At 38.6% G+C, this 1,278-nt stretch overlaps 1 protein-coding gene across 1 annotated transcript in view; it reads left to right on the top strand.

Annotated features, from left to right (window-relative positions):
- Positions 1 to 382: 382 nt before the first annotated feature.
- Positions 383 to 1,278, top strand: part of LOC140321622 (thiol S-methyltransferase TMT1A-like) — an 8,157-nt gene continuing 7,261 nt past the window's right edge. The window contains exon 1 of the mRNA XM_072398372.1: positions 383 to 942. Coding sequence (XP_072254473.1) covers positions 445 to 942 — 498 coding nt within the window. The 5' untranslated portion in view covers positions 383 to 444. The remainder of the gene's footprint in view (positions 943 to 1,278) is intronic.

Below are 1,278 nucleotides of genomic sequence, written 5' to 3'. Positions count from 1 at the left end.
ACTAACCTCTGAAAGTTAGGAGGTTTGATATAGTTGTGTGTTCATTTTGATCTTTATGAATTATAACATTTTTATGTTTATAACACCATGGGATAGGACAGCCAATTGTTTTTCTTTATATTGAACTCCCATTCCTCATGTCTGCTGGTTTCTAAAGGATTCTGTGTGGATTAGAACTATTCCTATTGTCATGCATGCATGCCCGCATGTTCACCTGACCAATAGCATCCCTGGATTTTGTTTTTAATACTAGAAATCCTATATAATGTTACATTTGTGTGAATGGTGAATAGAGCTTTTCACAGTGTTGTGCATCACTCCACTCCTCCCTCTCTATAGCTCAGAGGAGGGGATGTTTTCACATGCCTAGGATTATGGAGCTGAAGCTTGGCCTTTATCATTCTGTGTAAACACTGCCTGCTGCATCATCTGAACTCCGTTAACATGTCTACAGTTATTTTTACTTTACAACTCGTATTGGCCACTATGATGCTTCCTATATACATTCTTTACTACCTTGGAATCTGGGGTTTAATAGTAAAGAAAATCTTTCCCTTGTTTGTGTCCAGAATGTCTGTGTCATATAACAAGGTGATGGAAAGCTATAAGAGGAGTCTATTTAGCAATCTTTCTGATTTTGCAGATTCGTCTAATGAGCTTAGACTTCTTGAAATTGGTTGTGGCACAGGTGCCAACTTCAGATTCTATCCCAGAGGATGCAGAGTGACTTGTCTGGATCTTAACCCAAACTTTCAAAAATTCCTCACCCAAAGCCAAGCAGAGAGTGACCATCTTAAATTTGATGGATTTCTTTTGGCATCGGCGGACAACATGACACCAGTGGCTGACGCCTCCATGGATGTGGTTGTATGCACACTGTTAACTTGTTCTGTGCCAAGCACGCCAGTGCTACTGAGGGAGGTGCAAAGAGTTTTAAGGCCGGTGAGTTTTAAGATTCCAGCAATTAATGACCTAGCACAGTTTAGGGTGCAAAGCTTAATAACTGATTGTATGCTATAGGATTTATTGAACTAAGAATAATTAATTCTGGGACAAAGATTTTAGGTACTCCTTGACATATGGGTGCTGTGTGCTCTGCAAAGTTTTCTAGACTGTACAAAATAACAAATATTTTTGAAGTTCATATTTTAAAGCGGAACTATTGCCAAAATGTGTACTTTATATAAAAGGGTAAATAACCATTTTATATAAAGCAAAAATGTGCTTCTTTTTTTGCCCTCTAAATCCTTTACCACCCCCTCCGTATCTCGCTCATGC

The sequence above is a fragment of the Pyxicephalus adspersus genome, chromosome 1, assembly GCF_032062135.1.
Source record: "Pyxicephalus adspersus chromosome 1, UCB_Pads_2.0, whole genome shotgun sequence".
In the NCBI taxonomy this organism is placed as follows: Eukaryota; Metazoa; Chordata; class Amphibia; order Anura; family Pyxicephalidae; genus Pyxicephalus; species Pyxicephalus adspersus.
The sequence above is the reverse complement of the archived record's forward strand: the minus strand, read 5'-3'. Positions and strand labels throughout refer to the sequence as shown.